This window comes from Mobula birostris, chromosome 6, assembly GCF_030028105.1.
Source record: "Mobula birostris isolate sMobBir1 chromosome 6, sMobBir1.hap1, whole genome shotgun sequence".
Taxonomy (NCBI): domain Eukaryota; kingdom Metazoa; phylum Chordata; class Chondrichthyes; order Myliobatiformes; family Myliobatidae; genus Mobula; species Mobula birostris.
This window is the reverse complement of record NC_092375.1, coordinates 168,754,922-168,778,040: the sequence shown is the minus strand read 5'-3', so window position 1 is coordinate 168,778,040 and position 23,119 is coordinate 168,754,922. Positions and strand designations below refer to the sequence as shown.

The window sequence follows — 23,119 nt, the reverse complement described above, 5'->3', positions numbered from 1 at the left end:
ATAAAAATAAATTATCACAGTAACTTCTGGAACAACAGACATGTTCAGTTAAAATTCAGCCCAGAATCTGTTTGAATGTTCCTGCACTGAAAATGCTGTCGCAATCTTTTCCAGTATAAACTGAAATAATCAGTGCAAGGACTTTTGATGTACTTTTTTCTGAAGTATGACCCATGTGTTTTTTTTAAATGGTGGTGTAGGCTTTCACAAATAAAAACATTACCCTGCAGTAACAAAGAAGAAAAAATCTGCGATGCTGGAAATCCAAGCAACGCACACAAATGCTGGAGGAACTCAGCAGGCCAGGCAGCATCCATAGGAAAGAGTACAGTCGACATTTTGGGCCAAGACCCTTCATCAGGACTCTATACTACAATATAAATATATAATGCTGACAATCTCCCTGCAATATTTTTATGTATGGAATCTCATTCGTTCAAACATTATTTCAAAGCTTCACATTCAATTTTTTTTAAAATCTGGTACATCAGCTTCTATCTTCTCATTTCCAGTGTCCCATTGAAAACTATGACAACCATCCACACAAACAATTTTTCAAGAAAATGGAGCAAAGTCTTGCAAGCATTAATGAGAAACAGTGGTGATGTCTAAGAATTAAACTTCAACTTCCAAATCATTAAAACTTTCTGTATGTAAATTTTTGTGGTCTAATTCCAGGTCAAGAAAGAACTATGATAAATGCCATTTCATGATAGGCCTTGAAAACAATATGAGTTTTTCCTAACTATTACTTTTCACGATCCTCAATTTCAAATTGGTGGCTTAGAAAACAAAGAGAAAGGACATTTCCTCAGTTTGAAAAACTATAATAGACCATCCATTTATCTGCACGAAAAAAAATTAATCCCATCTTCAGAATTCTAAAATCCTCAAATGTAGCATTCATCAACCTTAAAGCAGAAAATATTGAAAATATTTCTTTGCCATGTTTGAATAATATGTATATTGCTGTCTGTTTTGAATAACTGAATAATATTGCAGTGGATTGTTTTTAAAACCTACCATTGAAAAAACTGGCATTAAAAATAGGTAAATTCAAAAAACATCCAGTTCAAGTTAAGCAATGTAAATGTATTCAACGGCAGAATTGTATTCAATATCATTGTGTCTAGATAGAACATACAGCATAGAAATCTATAGCACATTACAGGCCCTTTGGCCCACAATATTGTGCCGACCACGTAACCTACCCTAGAAAATGTCTCAAATTACCCTACAGCATAGCCCTCTATTTTTCTAAGCTCCATGTACCTGTCTAAGAGACTGTTAAAAGACACTATTGTATCCGCCTCTACCACAGTCACTGGTAGTGCATTCTACACACCCACCACTCTCTGTGTGAAAAACTTACCTTTGACATACCCCTGTATCTACTTCCAAGCACCTTACAATTATGCCCCCTCATGTTAGCCATGTCAGCCCTGGGAAAAAGCCTCTGGCTATTTACACGATCAATGCCTCTCATCATCTTACACACCTCTATCAGGTCACCTCTCATCTTCTGTCGTTCCAAGGAGAAAAACCCTGGTTCATTCAACCTATTCTTAGAAGGCACACTCTCCGATCCAGGCAACATCCTTGTAAATCTCCTCTGCACTCTCTCTGTAGTACTGTATCTACATCCTTCCTGTAGTGAGGTGACCAGAACTGAACACAGTATTCCAAGTGAGGTCTAACTAAGGTCTTATATAGCTGTAACACTACCTCATGGCTCTTGAACTCAATCCCACGGTTGATGAAGGCCAATACACCATACGCCTTCTGTCAAACTGTACAGCAGTTTTGAGTGTCCTATGGACATAGACCCGAAGATCTCTCTGATCCTCCACACTGCCAAGAGTCTTACCTTGAACACTATATTCTGTCTTCAAATTTGACCTACAAAAATGACCCACTTCACACTTATCTGGATTGAACTTCATCTGTACTTCTCAGCCTAGTTCTGCATCCTATCGCTGTCCCCCTGTAACCTCTGACAACCCTCCAGACTACCCACAACACCCCCAACCTTTGTGTCATCAGCAAAACCTCATCCAGGTCATTTATAAAAATCACAAAGAGGAGGGATCCCTACGGAACACCACTGATCACCGAACTCCATGCAGAATACGAACCTTTTACAACCATCCATTGCTTTCTGTGGATCCACAAAGCTGGATCTCCTTGGATCCCATGCCTCCTTACCTTTTGAATGAGCCTTGCATGGGGAACCTTAACAAATGCCTTAATGAAATCCATATACACTACATCCACTGCTCTAGCTTCATCAATGTGTTTTGTTACATCCTCAAAGAATTCAATCAGGCTCATTAGGCAAGACAAAGCCATGCTGACATCCCTAATCAGATTATAGTTCTCCAAATGACTGTAAGTCCTGCCTCTCAGGAACTTCTCCAAAAGCTTGCCCAAAACTGAAGTAAGGCTCACTAGTCTATAATTTCCTGGGTTATTTCTACTCCCTTTCTTGAACAAGGGAACAACCCTCCGGTACTCCAATCCTCTAGTACTTCTCCCGTCCCTATTGATGATGAAAAGATCATTGCCAGAGGCTCAGCAATCTCCTCTCTCACTTCCCACAGTAGCCTAGGGTATATCTCGTCCGGTCCCAGCAACTTATCAAAATTAATGCTTTTCAAAAACTCCAGCTCATCCTATTTCTTATTGCCTATATGCTCAAGTGTTTCAGTCCACTGTAAGTCATCCCCACAATTGCCAAGGTCCTTTTCACTGGTGAATACTGAAGCAAAAGTTATCATTAAGTACCTCCACTACCTCCTCCAACACCATGCACACATTGCCACTATTGCACTTGATTGGTCCTATTCTCACACGGCTCATCCTCTTGCTCTTCACATAAAGGGTTTTCCTTAATCCTGCTCGCCAAGGCCTTCTCATGGCCCCTTCTAGCTCTCCTAATGTCATTCTTAAACTCCTTCCTGGCAACGTAATTTTCTAGAGCTCTAATAGGCCCTAGTTCCTTGAACCTTTTGTAAGCTTTTCTTTTCTTCTTAACTAGATTTTCTATATCCTTTGTACACCATGGTTCCTTTCCCTGCTTCAATGGAACATACCTATGCGGAACATTTGCCACATTTTTGCGTGCTGAGAACATCTGCTCCCAATTTATGCCCACAGGTTTCTGCCTAATAACTTCATATTTCCCCATACCTAATTAAATGTTTTCCCAAATTGTCTGCTCCTATCCCTCTCCAGCACTACGGTAAAGGAGATAGAGTTGTGATCGCTACCTCCAAAATGCTCTCCCACTGAGAGATCTGACACCTGACCAGGTTCATTTCCCAATACCAGATCAAGTACATCCTCTTCTCTAGTTGGCTTATCTACTATTGTGTCAGGAAAACTTCCTGAACACACCTAACAAACTCTACCCATCCAAACCCTTTGCTCTAAGGAGATGAGTCAATATCAGGAAAATTAAAATCACCCATCACAACAACCCTATTATTATAGCACTGCTCTAGAATCTGCCTCCCTATCTGCTCCTCGATGTCTCTGGTACCACTGGGAGGTCTATATATAAAAAAAACACCCAGTAGAGTTATTACCCCATACTGTTTCTGGCTTCCACCCACACTGGCTCAGTAGACAATCTCCCCATGGCTTCCACCTTTTCTGCAGCCATGATACTAGGCCTGATTAGCAATACCATGCCTCCACCTCTTTTGCCTCCCTCTCTGTTCTTTTTGAAACATCTAAAGCCCAGCACACTTAGCAGCCATTCCTGCCCGAGACATCGAAGTCTCTGTAATGGCCACAACGTCATAGTTCCACGTATTGATCCATGCTCTAAGTTCATCCGCCTTGTTTATGATACTCCTTGTATTAAAAGAGACATATCTCAAACCATCTGGCTAAGTGCATCTTTGCCTGTCCTTCCTCACAAACCCCCTACAATCTATCTCTATTTGAGTTCCAACTGCCCATCCTCTTCACTTTGGTTCCCATCCCTCTGCAAATCTAGTCTAAACCCTCCCCAAAAGCATTAGCAAATCTCCCTCCCAATATTTTGGATCCCCCTAGTTCAGGTACAACTCGTCCCACTTGTACAGGTCACCCCTTTCCCAGAAAAGGTTCCAATTATCTGAGAACTTGAAACCCTGCCCCCTGCACCTTGGAGGTCCTGCTCTTCAGCCTCCTTCCTAATTCCCTAAACTTATTGCACACCACGACCTCTGGCTGCTCACCCTCCCCTCCAAGAAAATTCTGCAACTGCTCAGAGACATCCTGGACTCTAGCACCTGGGAGGCAACACACTATCCTGGTGTCTCTTTTGCTGCTGCAGAATCTCCAATCTGTCCCCCTAACTATCAAGTCCCGTATGACCATTGTTCTACCTGATTTCACCCAACCCTTCTGAGCTTCAGAGCCAACCACAGTGCTATTGGTCTGGCTGCTGCTGCATTGCCCAGATAGGCCTCCCCCTCAGCAGTATCCAAAGGGGTATACCTCTTACAGAGGGGAATGGCCACGGGGGACCATGCACTGACTTCTTTCTCCCTTTACCTCTCTGTGTTCACTCATCAACGCACTGAATTTTGCACTCTGGGTGTAAACATCTGCTCAAAAGTCTTACCTATCAATTTCTCTGCCTCCCAGATGATCCTTTAGTTCATCCAACTCAAACTCCAACTCCTTAATTCAGTCCTTCAGGAGCTGGAGTTGGCTACACTTCCCACAGGTGTAGTCATCAGGGAGACCATCAGGATCCATGAATTCCCACATCCTGCAGGAGGAGCATTCCAATGCCATACCTGCAACCCTGCCTGCACTGTACTATGGGCAACCAAGACCATTCGTTCAGCAAAACGAAAGGAAAAACCTACCCTTCTTACTTGTTTCTTTGGCCTCAGCCTCTTCTTGTCAAAGCCTCAAAGTGCCCACTCTGACTCTAGCTCCCACTCCGACGATGGCCACTCCACCAGACCCTGTCTCTTCAATGGTTTAAGAAGTAAGACAAAACCCCACGCAATGAGAAAGAACTCACCATGTTTGGCAGTGCTCCGTCTGCCTCAACACAGTGAGAATACTTTCATCAGACACTACAGTGGCTCGAGAAGTTGGTTTCCCATCACCTATTCAGAGGCAATTACACCGATTTCCCAGCAACAACCACATCCTATAAATTAATTTTAAAAAGCATACAACTACCATTAAGGCAAAAGACAAGTCCTAGTTCAAACATGAAAATAAAAGAGCATGCCAGGAGCAAATCAGACATACCTGTACATAAAAATGAAGCATCTCAATGGTAAAAGTACAAAATAGGATTACGTTTATATACAATATAAGAGCTGCAGCTACGGAAAGAGCAAATTAATTCATTAAATCAAATCAAAGCCATGGCCCCTGATTTCTTCCTCCTGTAGTCAATAATTAGCTCTTTGGTTTTGCTGATGTTGAGTGAAAGGATGTTGTTGTGGCACCACTCAACTAGATTTTCAGTCTGCCTCCTATATGCTAATTCACCACTATCTTTGATTCGGTCAATAACAGTAGTGCTGTCAGCAAATTTATATTTGGCATTGGAGCTATACTTGGCCGCACAATCATAGATATTAAGTGAGTAAAGCGGGGGCTAAGCATACAGCCTTGTGCTGCACCTGTGCTGATGGTGATTGTGGAGGAGATGTTGCTGCCAATCCAAACTGACTGGGGTCTATAAGTGAGGAAGTGAAGAATCTAGTTGCATTGCGATGTATCGAGGTCCAAGCCTTAGAGCTTAGTGATGAGTGTTGAGGGGACAATAGCATTGAATATGAGCTGCAATCAATGAAAAGCTCCTAATGTATTCATTGGCCGTGTATTCCAGAGCTGAATGAAGGGTATCTGTCGTTGACTTGTTATGATGGTAGCCAAAACGGAGTGGACTCAGGTCACTTCTCAAGCAGGAGTTGATACACTTCATGATCAATCTCTCAAACCACTTCATCACAATGGATATAAGTGCAACTAGACTATAGTCACTGAGGCAGGATGCCATGCTCTTCTTGTGCATTGGTATGATTGAAGTCTGCTTGAAGCAGGTGGGTACCTTCAGACTGCCGAAGCAAGAGGTTGAAGATGTCAATTAACACTCCAGCCAGTTAAGACATCAGTACCCGACCAGGTACACCGTCTGGGTCACAAGTTTTGCATAGATTCATCCTCCTGAAGGATGCTCACGTGTCAGTCTCAAGAGAATGAAATCACAGTTATTGGGGGTCAATGGGGATTTATGAAGGTGACTCTATGTTTTGTCTGAAACAAGTAGTAACATCCAAAAAACAGAATTATCTATTAACCTGCTCCACCACACAACTCTACCTATCGACAATAAACTAAAGAAAAGTAAAAGTCTGAAGCTCCCTCTCAATGGCAATGACAATTCCCATACATGATGACAACTTTCACCAAGCCAAGGAAAAGACTATTTAGAGACCAAGGTCTCAAACCCAGCAACAAGGTCACAGTCTGCAAAGCAGAATTCCCTGCTCTCTCTTATTCCTCAGACACACGGACAAACAGCAGCTGGCACCTCAAAGTATGGGGGATAATATCACCAATACTGTCACTGCAAAATTCCCAGACCCACTAGTAGAATTAACAAACCAAGTTAAAAATCCTCTGTAATATTCCTCATCCCGAGCATTGAGGGTCCAGTGTTGCACAACAGCCCATGATGGTAGACCGGCAAAAGCATCATAACTACATCAAGGTACAGAAATGTGTCAAATTTGCTGATAGTGTATTTAACAGATACATGCAGGAATTTGTTCCTGTCTCTCATATACTGAACAAATTAAAAAACTGGAATAATCCTCAATTTAGTGCACCTTCTAAAATATTGTACTCTTTAAGTGGCTTTAAAAGCTTACTTTGAAATTAATTATTCATATAACTTTGAACTTGTTTATCACAATAAAGCTACCCAACAGAAAGAGCTGTAGAACAAGCAGAAATTAGATTATACTGACAAATTAGCTTTTTTGTAGGGCTTTCCCCTTAATGAAGGCACTCATAGCCACCTATTAATAGCACGTTTTCAGTGGAGTCTTATGACTTTAATTAGGTATATTAGGCTTCGTTTAAGGTGGAGCTGGTGAAGCTCAGCGACTACTTGCTGGTGACAAATAAAACAAAGGAAACAACTAAATACTTTATTAATCACTCTTTTTATGGTAAACGATCACTGCAAACAATAGCTTTTGAATTGCTTGTAGGACCTGGCATTCTTGCGGTGTGAACTGAAGTCTCGAAGGTGCAACACGGTTGTGGTGTGGAGTGTACCAGCCGAATCGAGGCAGTGGGGTCCAGGCCTGACAGCGGGCAGTGAGCCTATGTATTGCCGTTGCTGGAGCAGACTTAGAGGCAATTCGATGCAGAAGAACTGAGGCAAGGTAAGCGGAGGCAAAGCAGAATCAAGGTGGAGCCCAGGCCCAAGAGTGAGAAAAGACCCAAGGTTTCATTGATTTAAGCACTGAGCAAATTGGAAAGGTCAGGTACAGGCCGAATCAAGGTCTGCGAGCGCATCGAAGCAGCAGGGCCCGGGTCCAGGAGCAAGGAACAAATCACGGTTTGGACGATTTAAGCGCCGGATCAGAATGAAAAGGCCAGGGTGTCATGGCCAGGGGCAAGGGATACGCTGGTTCAACTTGCTGCACTTTGAGGCTTACTTGTCTCTGCACTGAACCAAGGCTATGGCCTGCAACTAACGGGCTCCTGGATTGGCTGTGGACTCACTTTCATGAACCTCAGTTCTGAATACTATTTGCTTACTTCTATTGTTTAAAAGATTTGTTTTTCCATGCACGTTGGGTGTTCAACAGTCTTCTTTTGTTTTCATGGGTTTTAATTGGTTTCTTTGTTTTGTGGATGCCTGTAAGGAGATACTTTATACTTTATTGTCGCCAAACAATTGGTACTAGAACATACAATCATCACAGTGATATTTGATTCTGTGCTTCACACTCCCTGGATTACAAATATTAAATATTAAAAATATTAAAAATAGTTAAAAATAGTAAATATTAAAAATATAAATTATAAATCATAAATAGAAAATAGAAAAGGTAGTGCAAAAAAACCGAGAGGCAGGTCTGGATATTTGGAGGGTACGGCCCAGATCCGGGTCAGGATCCATTCAGCAGTCTTATCACAGTTGGAAAGAAGCTGTTCCCAAATCTGGCCGTACGAGTCAGATATACTACAAAGTATATTTTCATGATAAGTGTACGTTGATCTTTGTATATTTGCAGGTACAAACTAATTGTATTATGGGACTCAGGTAATTCAAAATTAATTTTCCTGTACTACTTGTAATTGTCCATATTCCTCATATATTTAATCCAATTTTTGTCTCTTAACAATGAATATAATTAATTCAAGACAAATGTTTTATCAGTGAGCCAATATTTTCCAAGCACCAATGAAGCTAAAGTGCATCAGTTAAGATATTAATTAAGAAACAGCCACCATAAATGTTATCTGCATGAGTCTTTCACACCTGGAAACTGCAAGTACTGACTTGGTACATTATGACAATAACTTGAACACACACAAACGTCCTGTTATGATTGTTTTCAAATGTATGTTTTTTTAAACCCTGGTACAAATGCTGTGCAGAGAAAAATAGAGCATTAAAGTTTTGATACGATCTATATAAAGAAGAAAAAAAGGATCCCCAATTTCAGTAGATGCCTTCTACATCACGCAATGCTTCCACTCATAAGTGTATGACAAATACTCCCTTAATCATTATTTTACGGGCAGGGATGTGCAGGGGGTAGTCAGTGACTTGCTGGAGGGAAAACAGGAACAGCAGGCAGCAAATTGTTCAGAAAAAAATGGCTATGTGGCAAATTTGCTTTTGGTACATCACTCATTTGCAATGACTTTGATCCTCTGACAAAGACAGATAACAGTACACTGCACATTTTTAATTCTATGATTCAACAATGAATCATGAACCTTACAAAGCAAGCTTCTTTACGTTGTAAGTAAAGATTCACAGTTCATCCAGCAAAAACAATGTTTTAATTCTACTAGCTATACGCGTTCAAAGGAAATAATAAACTCTAATCAAAACTACAAGTGGAAAGTTAAACCATAGGCAAACTTCTCCTGAAAGTTTGTTTATTATTGGGGTCTATTATTAACTGTGCAATTACACCACACTATCTTCACTTCTGGTCAACTCAATGAGTGTGAAATCCTTTCAGTTTTGGAAATTAATCTCATATTTTACAAAGTTTTCAATTCATACAGTAATAATTAGCATACAAGATAGAAGTACAATAAAGACACAAACCAGTATATCAGTCAGGGGCAGATAATAAAGGACTTTGTTTTTTACATTGTTTCCATGTTTAGAATCAACAGGAACAAACCAGAGTTAATATATTAATAAATGAGGAGAAGATAATTTACTCATTTAAGATTGTCTTCAATCTTTAAATTTATTTTAGTCTTACTCCTCTTGTACTGGCATCATTTCCTCAGTGATCCTGCTGATAACAGATACAAAATAACCCACAATGGCTACCATACCAGTTATGTACTATAATCCAAATTAGAACAATTACTTATATTTACTTCAAGTGTGCAATTAAGAAATATTCTTTAACCCTCCATATTTCTAGTTTTCATTTCCTTTAATCATAGATAATTTCTATTCCAAATGTCTGCTCATTTAGGTACAAATGAATAAATTATGCATTGAGAGCACTTTTAGTCTTCAATTTTGCAATTTTCTTCAATGAAAACGCAAAATAAGAAACTTCATTAAGTTAATACTCCAAAGATTATGGTTATTCATAGTTACCCATGTTACATTAATATACACCTATCAAACTAGCATTAGAATAAAGTTCTCACTTAAAAACTGTTTTGAGACATTATGACAAACATTGTATTTAAGATTTGACCTAAGGAACATTCTATCATTAGCTTTTACAGATAAAAGCACAGATGAAGATAAATTTAAAGAGTCACGTTTTCTCTTTCCAGTGGGGAAACTCACCATTTATTCTTCCTTCTAATGTAGTCTTTCTCAGACAAGTTAACCAAATAAATCATTGGCTTTGAAGTCAAGAGTAAATGTTTATTCAATACATCAATCTGTTAAAAAAGCCAAAAAAAAGCAGACTTCAGAGCTCAATTTCTTTCTAAGAAGAGACCAAATAAGAATCAATTTAACAATATTTGTCATACTACATGTGAGACATTTTAAGTAACTAGGAAAGTGAATTATACAACAGTCCTTCTTACAACCTAATTACAAGATTTTTGTCGGATGAAGTGACATGTAATGCAGTTTATATATATAATACATTGCTCCAAGTCTTACCTCCTTGTCATTCCAATCGTGATAGAAGCGCACATGTTTCTTTTCATCTATAACCCAGTTCTTGACTTTGCACATTATATCCTGAAAGATTATACAAAAACAAATGTGTTACAATCTATAAAAGTAAATTAACTCTACAAGAATTGGGCAATTATTTTCCAGTTGTTGAAATAGTATTTTATTTCAAAGGAAAAGCTTCATGGAATGGAAGGGAAAAATACTTTTGTTAACTTTCAACATAACCTTTTCGAAAATATGTAATCACTCTCACTAGTTTGTGTGAGAAAAGCAACATTGGAAACCAGGATTAAAATAAATAAATGACTGAAGACATGGAAAATAAAGGGAGAACAAGAAGCTAAATAAAACATCCACATTTATCCAACCTCACAGAAGCCAGCAAAAATAGTAAAAAGCTTATTCTATATTTGCTTTATGCCAATACTTCCCCACTTCCAGAAAACGAAAAGGAAAATTCACTTCAATTGCACAATAGTAACAGAATCATGCTGGTGATCTCCAACCAGTACATTCAGTTTCAGAACATCTTTCTCAACAGGAAATTTAAAGGCCTTCTAGTTATCAAACCAATGAGCATTCAGAAGGTGCAACTGCAGGAAGACAACTTGCTTTGTTTCTCTGTCCTTTCCTTAAAGAAAGATTAATCATCTGTGAAATGGAAACGGCAAACAGCAAGTGACACAAACTGAACTCTTAAAGCCTTTCCTTATCCATTTCACTGCTCTGAATCGAGAGCTGCATGTGGCACAATTTCCTTTACAAGCAGGTGGTAATAAAAGGCAGGCAGGTTTAAAAGGTCAAGCTTGACTCTTATGTACAAAAATGTATACATAAGATTTTCTGATAAATATTTTGTGATGGAAATATTTTAGCAACAGTACTAAAGACAGAATGTTCTTAACATTAAATTTTTAATTGTCTAAATACTTGCAAGATAAGCAGTCATTTAAATAGCATGATTCTACAAAAATTCAAGTATATAAACTCGGGATCATTTTACCCCAAATATACAAAATAGAATTTTATAATTGGCCAGTATGATGAACATTGACAGTGAGAAAAACATGAAAGATCTGCGAAGTATTAAATTTTCTATTCCATCAGAACATCTTCATGACAATCACATTTTTGATTTCTACAATTTTAAAATTTAATGACATGACACTAACAACCTGCACATGCATTACAATATGAAAATGCTAAACATCATCCTCACTAACTATTCTTTATAGCTTAAAAAGGCATCCAGGAGATTTCACTTGGCATCTTTACATACAACCTTTGACAAGTGATGCAGACCATTTTTATTCATTGCCTAAAATTGTCAGCAATTATGTGCGTCACTGGCCACCTGCAAATTCTGAATGCCTGCTCCAGCCATCATCACAAAAACCAATGTCAGGAGGATTAATCTGAGAAAACACCGAGTCCCCTAATGGTTTCAGCAGGTGAAATGGCCCAGCTGGTTAATACAACAAAGAGTCAGGATAGCTTCATCAAGATAAATGACAGAGAAAATAATGAAAAGGCCAGAACTTTAACTTGTAGAACAGAAATGATGCTCTGCACAAGTAAAAATCATAAGTTTGAATTATTTTCCCTAGCTGTCACATCAAGCACAAGGCTTAAAGATCTGTATAGTGCTCTGAACATGTAAAAGGTCTGTCCAAATACTTTCATTAGCCTGGCATTCTGACCCAAGGTTACCCACTGAATGAATAACTCAGTGCTAATGATGTCTACAACTCCTGGCCTCAGAATTTTATAATTTATATACAGAAATATCATGTTAAACTCAGTCCTTTAATACAACTGTCACAGAATGACCAAGGATAACAAGCAGAAAGTAGATCGACTGTGCATTTCAATTATTTCATACACAGCCGGAGAAAAGCAGGGGGTGACTGAGAGAGATGGGGCTGATATTTTACTTACGTATTCTGGTTTTAGTTTTTTGTCACCTCCTCTCACTGCCACTTTCTCCAGTTTGTCAATAATAGGCATAACGAGTTCTTCATCCTTTAGTCTCAGTTCTTCGTGAATGATTTCAATATCGCGAACAGGATCCACACTTCCTTCAATATGAACAATACCATCATCCTCAAAAGCTCCTGAAAGAGACATTTACAATGAAATTTTTAAAATAAGATTTGTTAATAGAAGTTAGAGAAGTACCTTCTCAGAGTACATTGATATAAATGTAATAATAAACTGAAGATAGCAACAGTGCATTTAGAAAGTGCACTACTGTATTCAATATCCCATTTAATTCTGAACCCCACCATTTTTGTTTCTATAAGAAATTAAGTGCAAATTGTAAAATAGTTGAATTCATCTGCCATGGCTCTTCTCAGAATCAAATCTATTTTATCATTCTAGCTCCAATGGTGATTAGATAATGAACCATTCAGACACACAATTTACACAGCAGCTAATTTCATCGCCCTGATTCCAGGGTATAGATTTTAGGGAGCCGTGAAAAGAGCAAATGACGGCGCATTTGTCATTTGTGAGTGACAACTATTCACACAGTTTGAAGAAATGGTTCTGGCCCTTATTAGGTACACATGCCATTATCACATATTTAAAGTACAGATAGGGCCATAATTTTAAATTGCCAACTGGAAATAAAAGTGTAAAACAACCAGATATTACTGGAGTATGTGTACTGACTCATGCCCTTCCATGTCATTTTTATTCAGCTTATGCAAACAAACTGCATAAATGTGATTCCAAAGAACCACATCTATAAATTATCACAGCCAAAAAATACCATAAAGAAATGAAGCAACTATCAAACAACAAAATCAGAATATCAGTTTAATATAGATTGCAATTGCCGAACAGCTATTCTGAAAAGAACAGATTGCAGTGAATATAAAGGCCAATGTTACAAGTCAAACACAATGATTCATTACTTTAAAAGGTTATTATGTATTTATGGATCAGCTGCAATAGATAAGAATGAATGGAGAGTGCCTTATTTTTCCTACTTCATAGAAAAATTTGCAACTCAGAAGACCGTTCGGCCTATTATGTCTGTGTTGGTAGAAAAAGAACTGTCTAGTCTAACCCCATCTTCCAACACTTGATTCGTGGCCCTGCTAGTCATACATTTTAAGTGAACAATCAAATGCTACTTAACTATGATAATGTATTCTGCTTCTACAACCTTTCAGGCAATTAATTCCAGACTCCTACTACCCTCTAGGTAGAAAAAAAATCCGCAAATCCCCTCTAATTCTACCAGTCACTCTGAGTCTGTAATCCCATGGTTTCTGATCCTTCTGACAGGGAGATTGATCTTCTTATTAACTCTATCTAGGCACTTCATTGTTTTAATTGACCTCAAGTTCCCCCACAGCCAAAAAAAAAACAACCATAACCAATCTTTCATCATCGTAATGGCACCCTACAGTACTGTGCAGAAGTCTTGGGCATCCTAGCTATATGTATGTGTCTCAGACTTCTGCAAAGTACTGTAGATTATATAAGACAGTGAAGAAAAAGACTACAAAACATTAGTGCAAAATCACAATTAAAACCTAGCCCATAGTAACAAAGAGATGATCTGTAGCATTCCACTTCTGAGATAGGATTAGGGTTATGCAGGTCAATTCAAGACAGTAGCTGTTCCTGCACCTGGTGTTGTGCAACTTCAGGTCTTGGTATCTCCTGCCTGATAGTAGCAGCAAGATGAAGACATTGCCAAGACGGTGGGGATCATTGATGATCGATGCAACCTTCTTGAGACAGTTCCTCATGTAGGTGCTTTTGGTGGTGAGGGAGGGCTGTGCTCATGATGGACTAGACTGTGTCCACAACTCTCCACAGCTTCTTGCATTACTGTGTTGGAACTGACATACAAGGCCATAATGCAACCAGTTATGGTACTTCTTACAGTGCATCTTGTACAAGTGTGTTAAGTATTTGGTGACATGCTGAATTTTTACCCACTTAATGACAACTATTAACATCAGGGCCACATCTGGGGAAATATAATGGTGTGATGACATTGTGAAAATCTAAAGAATTAAAAATATAAAACCCAGATAAAAGTACATGCAGATAATGAATATGTGCACTGACATGCAATGCCACATCATTTTTATTCAACTTAATTTTTTTAAAAGTAATCCTAAAGGACAATATTCATAAATTAGCACAAAAGAAACACCAGGCTACCATTGAGTAAAATATTAGCTTATTAAAGGCAGCAATTGATCAACTCATTCCTCCACATCCATTAATATCCTATTTATTATATATTCTTTTGCCTTGATGCACCTCCTCAGATACATTATTACATACTTCTCTGGATTAAATTCCATTTACCAATTTCCTTCCCAATATTTATTTTCCTTCAGTGTAAAGATTTCCTCTTCATTGTTATGACCAGTCAATTTTGTATCAATCTCTTTATCAAGCCACTTAAATACAAGTCTAAATCATTAGCATGTATTACAAAAGTGTGGGCACGTAGCCAAGTGGTTAAGGCATTTGACTAGCTACCTGAAGGTCGTGAGTTCGAGCCCCAGCCAAGGGAACGTGTTGTGTCCTTGAGCAAGGCACTTAATCACACATTGCTCTGCGACGACACTGGTGCCAAGCTGTATGGGTCCTAATGTCCTTCCCTTGGACAACATTGGTGTCATGGAGAGGGGAGACTTGTACCATGGGCAACTGCTGGTCTTCCATACAACCTTGCCCAGGCCTGTGCCCTGGAGAGTGAAGACTTTCCAGGCGCAGATCCATGGTCTCGCAAGACTAACGGATGCCTTTACTTATTACAAAAACACAAGCATCCCATTCCTAAGCATGATGGAAACTTACTGTTAACAGGCTTCAAGGCATTAAAACATTCAACTACTACCTTTCGTTTCCTTCACCTGAATGAGCTTCAGACCCAATTGCTACTCTCATTTGAATCTGAGGTATATACTCAGTTTATTCCTTCTTCCCTTGTAAACAGTTGCACAAGATTAACAGCTTCAGCACATCATTCATCAACCTCAAGAAGGCAACATCTATCATCAAATATCCTCACCATACAGGCCATGCATCTTCTTGCAGCAGCCATCAGGCAGGAAGTACAGACTAACGTTCCAGACCATCAGCTTCAGGAGCAGTCAAGTCAAGTCACTTTTTATTGTCATTTCGACCATAACTGCTGGTACAGTACGCAGTAAAAAACAAGACAATGTTTTTCAGGACCATGGTGCTACATGAAACAATACAAAAACTACACTGAACTACGTAAAACAACACAAAAACTACACTAGACTACACACCTACCCAGGACTGCATAAAGTGCACAAAATAGTGCAGGTATTACAATAAATAATAAACAAGACAATAGGCACAGTAGAGGGCAGTAGGTTGGTGTCAGTCCAGGCTCTGGATATTGAGGAGTCTGATGGCTTGGGGGAAGAAACTGTTACATAGTCTGGTCGTGAAAGCCCGAATGCTTCAGTGCCTTTTGCCAGATGGCAGGAGGGAGAAGAGTTTGTATGAGGGGTGTGTGGGGTCCTTCATAATGCTGTTTGCTCTGCGGTAGCAGCGTGTGGTGTAAATGTCTGTATGCCTTCAACAATTTGGTTCTTAAATCAACCTGCAAAAGCTAATTCAGTATCACTGCAACATGTGACCATGTTGTTCACTACGCACTGCAATTGATCTTTTTTTCGAGAGTGTGTTTTACTTGTAAAAATTTTACATGAAGGAACACAATTAGAACAAAATCTTGTAGGTACTGGTATAAATAAATTAGATATTATAGAATCATAAAGCTGTACAGCACAGAAATGGGCTCTTTTGGCCTACTTCATCCATACCTATCACTGGTAACCTCATCTGTCCACTTTAGCCTGTGCTCACTACACCTTACCTATCCAAACGTCTTTTAGATATTATCATTGTATCTGTCTTCATCACCTCTTCTGGTAGCTCATTCCAGATAATTTCCATGCTCTGAAGGGAAAGCGTACCCCTCAGATTTCCTTTAGATTTCTTCACCTCACTTTAAATCAGTGCCTCCCTAATTCTAGAGTCCATTCCCCAGCGAAAGATTCTGGTGATCTATCCTGTACACGTCCTTCATAATTTTGCAGTCACTAAGATCATCTCATCTTCCATCTTCCAGTGAGAAGATATCCACCCTATCCAATCTCTCCTTATCATTACATCCACCACCACCCCCCCCCCCCGCCCCAATTAGGTACCATACTGGTTATAAAAAGGCCAAAGATAGTTAGGAATAAAATTTCAAACTCATTTTTATTGTCATGGGCACAAGTGCATGAATACAGCAGTGAAATGAAATAATTAACTGCAGCAGCATCACAGGCATGTAGCTTCAGATAAGTCGGATTCACAAGAAAAACATAGATTGAACATAAATTATACAGGCTATCAAAGGATCTGGACCAGCTGGAAAAATGGGCTGAGAAATGGCTAACTGAATTTAATGGAGACAAGTGTGAGGTGTTGCACTTTGGGATGACAAACCAGGCTACGACTCACACGGTGAACAGTAGAGTCGTGACAAGGGCAGTAGAAAAGAATGCATCTGGGAATTCAAATCTATAATCTTTTGAAAACGGTGTCACAGGGAGATAAAGTCATAAACAGAACTTTTGACACATTGGCCTTCACAAATCAGAGTATTGTGTACAGGAGTTGGGATGAATGTTAAAGTTGTACAAGATGCTGGTGAGAACTAATTTTGAGTATTGTCTGCAGTTCTGGTCAGCTACCTACAGGAAAGATGTAAGTAAAACTGGAAGAGTACAGAGAAAATTTACAAAGATGTCGCTGGTACTTGAGGACCTGAGTTATAAGTTCAGATTGAATAGGCTAGGACTTTATTCCCTGGAGAATGAGAGACGATTTGATATAGGTACACAAATTAATGAGTGTATAGACAGGACATATGCAAGGAGGCTTTTTCCACTGAGGTTGGGTGAAACAGGAAAAAGAGGTTAAGGGGAAAAGATGAATTATTTAAGGGGAACATGAGAGTTGAGATCCCTCATCAAAAATTCAATACCCATGGCACATGTCAAAAGTTTGCCACAGGTTTGTTCTTTTCTCTCCCAAAGATTACTTGTAGATGTAAGGGTAAGATGTAAGGACCGGGTCAGGTCACAGATCTCTCACTGGGTGAACATCTGGGGGACAGTGACCACTGCTCCCTGGCCTTTAACATTATCATGGAAAAGGATAGAATCAGACAGGACAGGAAAAATTTTAATTGGGTAAGGGCAAATTATGAGGTTGTAAGGCTAGAACTTGCGGGTGTGAACTGGGATGATATTTTTTACAGGGAAATGTACGATGGACATGTGGTCGATGTTTAGGGATCTCTTGCTGGATGTTAGGGATAAATTTGTCCTGGTGAGGAAGATAACGAATGGTAGGGTGAAGGAACCATGGGTGACAGGTGAGGTGGAAAATCTAGTCAGGTGGAAGAAGGCAGCATACATGAGGTTTAGGAAGCAAGGATCAGATGGGTCCATTGAGGAATATAGGGTAGCAAGAAAGGAGCTTAAGAAAGGGCTGAGGAGAGCAAGAAGGGGGAATGAGAAGGCCTTGGCGAGTAGGGTAAAGAAAAACCCCAAGGCATTCTTCAATTATGTGAAGAACAAAAGGATGACAGGAGTGAAGATAGGACCGATTAGAGATAAAGATGGGAAGATGTGCCTGGAGGCTGTGGAAGTGAGCGAGGTCCTCAGTGAACACTTCTCTTTGGTATTCACCAATGAGAGGGAACTTGATGACGGTGAGGGCAATATGAGTGAGGTTGATGTTCTGGAGCATGTTCATATTAAGGGAGAAGAGGTGTTGGAGTTGTTAAAATACATTAGGACGGGTAAGTCCCGGGGGCCTGATGGTATATTCCCCAGGCTGCTCCACAAGGCGAAGGAAGAGATTGCTGAGCCTCTGGCTAGGATCTTTATGTCTTCGTTGTCCACGGGAATGGTACCGAAGGATTGGAGGGAGGCGAATGTTGTCCCCTTGTTCAAAAAAGGTAGTAGGGATAGTCCGGGTAATTATAGACCAGTGAGCCTTACGTCTGTGGTGGGAAACCTGTTGGAAAAGATTCTAAGAGATAAGATCTATGGGCATTTAGAGAATCATGGTCTGATCAGGGACAGTCAGCATGGCTTTGTGGAGGGCAGATTGTGTCTAACAAGCCTGATAGAGTTCTTTGAGGAGGTGACCAGGCTTATAGATGAGGGTAGTGCAGTGGATGTGATCTACATGGATGTCAGTAAGGCATTTGACAAGGTTCCACACAGTAGGCTTATTCAGAAAGTCAGAAGGCATGGGATCCAGGGAAGTTTGGCCAGGTGGATTCAGAATTGACTTGCCTGCAGAAAGCAGAGGATTGTGGTGGAGAGAGTACATTCGGATTGGAGGGTTGTGACTAGTGGTGTCCCACAAGGATCGGTTCTGGGACCTCTACTTTTCGTGATTTTTATTAATGACCTGGATGTGGGGGTAGAAGGGTGGGTTGGCAAGTTTGCAGACAACACAAAGATTGGTGGTGTTGTGGATAGTGTAGAGGATTGTCAAAGATTGCAGAGAGACATTGATAGGATGCAGAAGTGGGCTGAGAAGTGGCAGATGGAGTTCAACCCAGAGAAGTGTGAGGTGGTACACTTTGGAAGGACAAACTCCAAGGCAGAGTACAAAGTTAATGGCAGGATACTTGGTAGTGTGGAGGAGCAGAGGGATCTGGGGGTACATGTCCACAGATCCCTGAAAGTTGCCTCACAGGTAGATAGGGTAGTTAAGAAAGCTTATGGAGTGTTAGCTTTCGTAAGTCAAGGGATAGAGTTTAAGAGTTATGGGGTAATGATGCAGCTCTATAAAACTCTGGTTAGGCCACACTTGGAGTACCACGTCCAGTTCTGGTCGCCTCACTATAGGAAGGATGTGGAAGCATTGGAAAAGGTACAGAGGAGATTTACCAGGATGCTGCCTGGTTTAGAAAGTATGCATTATGATCAGAGATTAAGGGAGCTGGGGCTGTACTCTCTGAAGAGGAGGAGGATGAGAGGGGATATGATAGAGGTATACAAGATATTAAGAGGAATAGATTGAGTGAACAGCCAGTGCCTCTTCCCCAGGGCACCAGGGCTCAATACAAGAGGACATGGCCTTAAGGTAAGGGGTGGGAAGTTCAAGGGGGATATTAGAGGAAGGTTTTTTACTCAGAGAGTGGTTGGTGCATGGAATGCACTGCCTGAGTCAGTGGTGGATGCAGATACACTAGTGAAATTTAAGAGATTACTAGATGGGTATATGGAAGAATTTAAGGTGGGGTTTATATGGGAGGCATGGTTTAAGGGTCGGCACAACATTGTGGGCCAAAGGGCCTGTACGGTGCTGTACTATTCTATGATGTACAATATACTGTCAAAAGCTTCCGTAAATTTGAAAATATCAATTTAAAAAATATTCACAAAAATTTGAATTTTTTTTAAAATTAAAAATCAAACTCTGTTTCAAGTTTAGCAACTTAATAACAATTGAAATATGGTCAAGACTCCAATGCATAGTCTGAACCCAAAACATTCACCACCCTCTGTATGGACAGATGCTGCTTGACCTGCAGATTACTCCAGCATCTTGTGAGTGTTGCTTCAGATTTCCAGCACCTATAAAATCTCTTGTGTCTGCTGATTTTCTCTTTTTGTGGCAGATTACAGCATCTGCAGTCTCCTATGTCTCCAAGTTATTTCAGAAATGAGGGAAGAAACTGGCATCAAGTGGGAATAAAATTTCACACTTAACAATGGGTCACAAATTCAGCTGTCACTCAGCAATATTACCTTGTTCAGTACCCCAAGTATAAATGCTCAAAAAAGTTGAGAGCTTTAACAAAATTAGATACATTTCTTCCTAGTGGCATTTTATTGTTTTGGGATTAAAATGCAGCAAGCTCTTCTCTCATTGGCACTTCTTTAAATTAAACTTCAAGAATAACTGTTGGCAAGTTTATACCAATATTGATATTTGCAGTTAAATTCTTGACAAAGGGGAAAGTTTAGAAATAAGTCAACAGCTTTCAAAAGACCATAAACTTTGCAGATCCTTACACTGGTAAAAAAAACACAAAATTAATGTTCCTCTTTGTAGATTCCAATGCTCCTATCTTAATACATTTTTGTCAACTGAAGGTTACATGGGGTAAAATGAATGTGCAGATGGAAATAATCAATACTATGCTTGAGAATTTCCAAAGGTACCTGCAAATGTGCAAGGTGGTTGAGAGGAGGAGGCCTGCCTTGCTCAACGTTTCAGAGAAATTCCCATGGAAAACAATGAAGCGATGTGCAGAAAATGACAACCAATTAACATGTATAACTGTCTGTTCACAAAATATGCAAACAAATGCACTTTGAAGAAATTGCATATTGCATCCTATTAAACATTAGGTATTTGCAGTTGCCTGTTATACCACATCTACGCATAAGCTTGTACATCAGACATTACTTAGGTTTGATGATTCTGTTCTATAAAGTTACTCGAACATTATGAAGATCCCCACCCACCCTTCTCATGGACTGTATGTCCCACTCCCATCAGGGAAGAGGCTATGTAGCTCCACACCAGGACCACTAGATTCAAAAACAGTTACTTTCCCCAAGCTGTAAGGCTGATCAACACCTCCACCCACTAACCCACCCTTTCACACTCCTCACCACCACTACTTTATCATTTCCTGTCAGTCACCTTATGTACAGGCACTCCTATGCCTATCGTCACTTTATGGACATATAATCAATCTATGTATTCATTGTGTTTTTTTAAATTATTGTGTTCTTTATCTGATTGTGATCTTTGTGATGCACTGGATCCAGAGTAACAATTATTTCATTCTCATTCAAAACTGTGCACTGGAAATTACATTAAACAATCATGAATCTTGAAAACATAGTAGAAAGGGCAGAAACAAATTAAGATACTAAAAATATTTGAATAAATTAACAAAACTTAACAAAATCTTGGCATAATTTTCAATCCTCCTTAAGTATGTGAATTGTGTGAAGACTGTTAGATTAAATAGCTTTTATCTACCATGGCAAAAGTATAGGTTATGGTCTACCTGAAGAATGAGCATCATGTTTTGAGTACAGTTGATCTGGTATTTTTAAAACAACCTCAAAGTTTATGGATTCTGGAAGTTAATACTGATGCAATGATAAGAATTTCCCTTCTATCAAGCAGCTATTGGCGTTGTATTGAAGATTCATTGACTTTTAAACTGATAACAGAGAAAGAAAGGAAAGTGACTAAACTGGTAACACATGGTTTTGCCTCTGGGTAGAAGTTAAACATACCCTCAATTTTTTTCCTCCACGTAAAGTAGTAATAATTTCATTTGTTAGGAAATTCTCTGATTACAGAAAGGCAATATTATTAGACTAATACACTGAAAAAATTCAAAACCTGCCATTGAAGTTTTTGAATTTAAATTAAGTTTATAAAAAGAACGTAGAAATATAAATCAACTACCAGTAATAGTGACTCTGAAGATAGCAATAATATCGTCCTTTTCCCTCACTCAATCGCATGTTTCTCTTCAATTGAAACTTGATGAAGCTTCTCCATAAGTAGGATTTTTTTTAATGCATGAATTTTATTCTTTATTCTTTGGAGCGTAGAAGGTTGAGAGGGGACTTGATAGGGGTGTTTAAAATTATGAGGGGGACTGATAGAGTTGACGTGGATAGGCTTTTTCCATTGAGAATGGGGGAGATTTAAACAAGAGGACATGAGTTGAGAGTTAAAGGGCAAAAGTTTAGGGGTAACATGAGGGGGAACTTCTTTACTCAGAGAGTGGTAGCTGTGTGGAATGAGCTTCCAGCAGAAGTGGTTGAGGCTAGTTCGATGTCGTCATTTAAAATTAAATTGGATAGATATATGGACAGGAAAGGAATGGAGGGTTATGGGCCGAGTGCAGGTCGGTGGGACGAGGTGAGAGTAAGAGTTCGGCACGGACTAGAAGGGCCGAGATGGCCTGTTTCCGTGCTGTAATTGTTATATGGTTATGTGGTTATAATACACGACTAACTTTGGATACAAATAAATGGCCAGAAACAAGTTAATAAGAAACAAAGACGGAATACTTAAAAGTTGGATGTCAAACATGCAAAAAGATTTGAATATTTAATTCACAAAAGAGCCAGAATGCTGAAAGGTAAGTCAAAAAGCTGAATAATAATATTTTAGATCTACAAGAGTAATTATACATTTGCATAAAATACAGGATGAGTCACAATTAACAATGCTTTGGGTGTCCAATTATAGAAAGGATAATAAAGACAGTATGGCTTAGAATCAGAATAGTTAAGACAATTATTTTCACTGGAGTATGTTAAACAAAGGACATTTAATAGAAGCTTTTAAAATTAGGGTTTTGACAATGACAACAATACTTCTCTGATTGGAATGTTAATAACAAGGGCTATAATCAAAACTAAGAGTAAAATTCTTTTTCCTCTATTCTACTATACCTTGCCTGCCCCTAATCTTTACCCACTCAAAGGACTGCTCAAGAACAATGTACTTTTACATAGTTCTACGTTAAAATCAAGACTGTTCCATTGTTTATGTAAGTATTTGTGAAAGGGAAAATATTTAGATTAGTTTTAGTTGTTCTACCAAAGGCCAGTAAAGTAATTTTGAATGGATATCTTTTCAGTCCTGTAAACCACATGT

General features: G+C 39.2%; 1 protein-coding gene across 1 annotated transcript in view; it reads right to left on the bottom strand.

Annotated features, from left to right (window-relative positions):
* Positions 1 to 23,119, bottom strand: part of ola1 (Obg-like ATPase 1) — a 170,997-nt gene that overhangs the window by 73,322 nt on the left and 74,556 nt on the right. Inside the window, exons 5-7 of the mRNA XM_072261847.1 lie at positions 12,323 to 12,498; positions 10,367 to 10,447; positions 10,040 to 10,137 (exon numbers count right to left, since the gene is read on the bottom strand). Of these exons, the coding sequence (XP_072117948.1) occupies positions 10,040 to 10,137; positions 10,367 to 10,447; positions 12,323 to 12,498 (355 nt within the window). The remainder of the gene's footprint in view (positions 1 to 10,039; positions 10,138 to 10,366; positions 10,448 to 12,322; positions 12,499 to 23,119) is intronic.